This window comes from Arachis ipaensis, chromosome B03, assembly GCF_000816755.2.
Source record: "Arachis ipaensis cultivar K30076 chromosome B03, Araip1.1, whole genome shotgun sequence".
In the NCBI taxonomy this organism is placed as follows: domain Eukaryota; kingdom Viridiplantae; phylum Streptophyta; class Magnoliopsida; order Fabales; family Fabaceae; genus Arachis; species Arachis ipaensis.
The window spans coordinates 131,406,901-131,411,108 of NC_029787.2; the positions used below are offsets into that span (position 1 = coordinate 131,406,901).

Genomic DNA, 4,208 nt, shown 5'->3' on the forward strand with positions numbered 1-4,208 from the left:
TTGATCATGAAATCCATCAAGAATACCTATTAAAACAAATCTAAGCTTAGCAACTCTTGTACGTCTTGTATTTTAGGTGTTTAAGATAAATACATTTGAAGTCAAGGAGGATAAAGTAAATTTGCAATTGAAGCTTTTTCATTGGACCCATAGTCGTCTTTACTAATCTACTAGCATATGATACCCTTAATTGCTTCATTGGAACCCCAGCTCCTTGAATATTGGATTCAATATACTATAAGCTATTTGACAAAAAAATTGGATTTCATTTGAACTATCCTTTTCTTTGAAGAAAGGGAGTTGTTGATTCTGATTTTGTTCTTCACGAAAATCATGTATAGAGATTTATAGTCAAGAAGAAAAGGTGTGGCATCAGTTTCGAGTGATTATTTTCTTCACGGGAACTCTTCTTGTTTCACACTTTAAGGTGTTGAGTTTAACAATCTCTCATTGCACTATAACGTGGCATTGGCAATACTTGAAATCACGAATTTAAAAAATAATAAAAGTGAATAACATGGAGGATCCATTAAATAATTTTAAGAAATGAAGGCTGAATAAACCGCATGGCTCAGCTCATCCTCTGGTATAATTTGATTTACAAGATAGATGGCATACTATACTATATACATGTTTGGTACTCTTCATCAAGGCAGAATAAGACCAGAGGAGAAGCTTATTCCAGCCATATTCCATCCCTTCATTTTGCAATCAGGAACGGGAATCCAGGTCCAGTGGTTACACGTGGCATCATAGGAGAGCCAAATCATATTCCAAAACCCCTCAGAATTAGAGACCAAAGCAGCCCGAAGGATCCCATTCTTCTCCTCCAAGCAACCCATCATAACCCCATAAGGCTTCTCAACAACCTTCATCAACTCACTCGGAACCACCGAAACAAACTCCCACTTCCTCCCATCCAAACTCAACCCCCACAACTCCACGCCCTTCAACACCCTCCCCTTTCCACGCTCTCCACCCTCCGATTTCACTATCATCATGTACCCATCTCCGTACACGTGTAGCCTATCTATCACGTTTCCCCAACTATATCCAACGCTCAACCCTCCATCGCTCCCTCTCGGATCAAATCTCGGCCGTACAACTGTTGGCGCCTCGCACTGTGCTGTACACGCAACCAGAACGCTCTCCTGGGGCCCATGAGCCACGCTCAGGAAAATATTTCCACCTCCACGTGGCACAATCCCACTGGATCCAGTGCTTTCCTTCCCCTCCGTTGACTTCCACGTGTCGGTCTCGGAATTGTAGACAAACAAAACGGGCCGGTTGTCCACGCACTCGGCGAACAAGAAGCGGAAATGATCGGAGCCGTCCGGGTGGGAGACGAGCTTCATGCCGGACCTCCTCCACGATGAGGTGCCACGTGGACCTAACGGGGAAGGCGGGATCCTCTTGACGGCGAGGGTGACGAGGTTAACGGCGATGACCTCGCGGACGGTGTTGGAAGCGAAGAGGAAGAAGTTGGCGGAGGCGGCGAGGAAGTAGAGGTCGTTGTCGGCGTGGAAGTGGAGGTCTGCGATGCGGATCCGGAACCAGCGGTGGGAGCTACGGTGGGTGAAGGCGTGTAGGACGGCGTCGCGGAGCCAGCGCTTCTTGTAGACGAAGAGCCAGGTGGTGGCGGCGGAGACGGAGTTGCAGCGGCGAACGAAGGTGTGGTCGGAGATGATTCGGGAGAAAGATTTGTTGAGCAGTTTTAAGGGAAGGATTTCAGGCAAGACGAGAGATAGAAATATGTTTTGAATGAGCTCTTGCGGGAGGAGGCAGAGACCAATAGCGTTGGGTGTTGAACTTCGATGATCTTCCATTCAGTGAGAATGAGTGAGTGAGTAAGTGAGTTCTGTTGCAGGGGGTTAGGTAGTTTTGGTGGGAGGAGGTTGTATTGGCTGATAAATATATGAACAAGTTTTTGTCTCGGTGTGGTTGGCTTTTTATGGGATTTGTTTATTGACTTGATTAAGACTTTCGGATTTGTTTAATTATGTAAGAGTTTACTACTTACTAGTGACCACTGAGGACAATTGACCCACAAGGATTGCACTATTTTTCTTCATGGGGCGGTGTCATTGGTTGCCCTTTCAATTTTTTAAGTGTTTTTTCTTGGCTCTGCTTCATGCTGGGTCGGCTGAGGACTATTATAAAATTGTTTGAAAGGGCGTGCGGGGTGAGCTACTTATATTATAAAGTGTTTTGTGTCATTGTCATGGTAGAACTACTGATATAAGAGAGCTTGCTTATTTTTCATAGAGCTCTTAGTATTACTTGAAATTCATTTAATTATATGCACAGCACCAAGTTGGACCGAATGGGGTGCTTCAGGGTAGGGTCCAGCTGGAATATGAATTTTTGGTACATCAACTTTTGTTCTCCTGCTGTTGCTTTTTCATAAGTTTTCTTTTCCATGACAAGTAATGCCTTGGACCCCTTGGTCACGGTCAGTGTATGCTGAAAGAGAATTGACATTACAATACACAAGACTGTGCTTTAGGGTAATAATGCAGCCATGCTGGTAAATTTGATTCACTCATTATGCTGCAAGTGTTACTAATTGTATTTCAAATTGAACTAACTGCACAAGTTATGGCTTTGCTTTCAGTAATTATGCAGCTAGTATTACTTAAGGTATCTACGGGGTCAAGGACCCCAAGCAAGGAGGAAAAAAAACAAACACTACTAAACAGAGCTTAGAGTCTCGGGCGTAAAATGTCAAAACAGTCCAAATCTAGCGCTAAGCTAATATTGGAGGAGGAACATAAAAAATATGGAAGCCAAATGGGAGGATTATCCCTTTTTAGCAAGCATATCCGCAACATAATTTATTTCTCTAAAAATAAGTGACCATCTGAAAACATCAAGCCGTTGGACATGAATGAATGTTGATATCAACAAGAATCGATGCACAAAGATGACTCGCAGTACAACCATTTCTTACAAACTTAAGGACAGAGAAAGAATCTATTTCAATAACATGCCGCTTGAAATTGTTGGCCACAACAATCTAGAGACCGCACACAACCCCCACATTTTCGCATGTATAATAGAACAACTACCTAGTTGAAAACGAAACCAATGATATATCTTCCCAAGTGATTCCTAAAAACTCCACTGCATCCGGCGCTATTCTGGTTAGCGAAGAAAGAGCCATCAACATTAAACTTAATTTCATTCTCATGAGGAGGGAGCCAGCGAATAAGAGTACTAGCAGTTGGATTATTGTGCTTCTGCCTCCAATTCCCATTCATGACATGTAAATATTCCTTATGCCTAGCCTTAATCTAGATAAGAGTTGTAGCAAAAAAAATCAACATATCTTCAAAAACAAGCTTATTACGACAAAACCAAAAATGAGATGTTGCAATGCCAAACAGGTTTAACCACTTTGATCTCTTCGAGAGATTGTTTTGCAACCAGTTCAGCATATTAGAATTCAAAAAATGTCGAAATTGATTGGCAGGCAGGAGGTTTCGCCATACGTTTTTAGCAAAAAAAAAAAAATCTCGAATGATATAGAGAGTGAATTCAACATCATTTCTATACCGGGGACAATGATCGTCATTGGTAAGATGGTGCTTCTTCCTTTCCGCATTGGTAAGAATGGAGTCATGAGCAATAAGCCAAAGGAATAAACGCACTCATTCAGGTCCTTTCCAACTTCAAACAAGGCTGAAAATGTTGCTGGAGCTGTCAGTGGTATTCTAGATATCTTGGTAAGCAGATTTGAGCTTGAAGCATCCATCCAAGATGAGAGCCCACGTAATCTGATCTTTATCTTTTCAAGGGGACGGCGTTAGAGGTGTACGCAGATCGGATCGGATCGGATTGGATATGGCCGAAAATTCGATCCGATCCGCATAATTCCCATCAGATCGGATTGGATATGATATCCGTGTTTTTTAGTGTCAGATCCGATCCGCAAAGCGGATCGGATATCGGATATATTTGCATAATTGAACCTTCTCTTTTTAATCATATTTCTATGTAAAAAATTCAATAAAAATATTTCTTTCACATTTTTAAACTTATTTATTCCTAAAATATTTTTAATCAAACTTTTCTTAAATAACAAAAATAAAATAATACAATATATGAATAATAATTACTAACTAAAACATACAAACAAGTAAATATAATACCAAACGTATATATATATATATATTTTTAATTATTATTGTGCAGATCTGCGGATCCGC

The 4,208-nt window shown here is 41.2% G+C and overlaps 1 protein-coding gene across 1 annotated transcript; it reads right to left on the reverse strand.

The window, feature by feature from the left end:
* Nucleotides 499-2,546, reverse strand: LOC107631533. Its single transcript, XM_016335005.2, has one exon. It carries the CDS (start codon nucleotides 1,824-1,826, stop codon nucleotides 648-650), a length of 1,179 nt encoding a protein of 392 aa, XP_016190491.1. The 5' UTR covers nucleotides 1,827-2,546; the 3' UTR covers nucleotides 499-647.

Bases quoted from the DNA above. Each gene is read 5' to 3' on its own strand.
- LOC107631533 (XM_016335005.2), bottom strand. From the start codon at position 1,826: ATGGAAGATCATCGAAGTTCAACACCCAACGCTATTGGTCTCTGCCTC.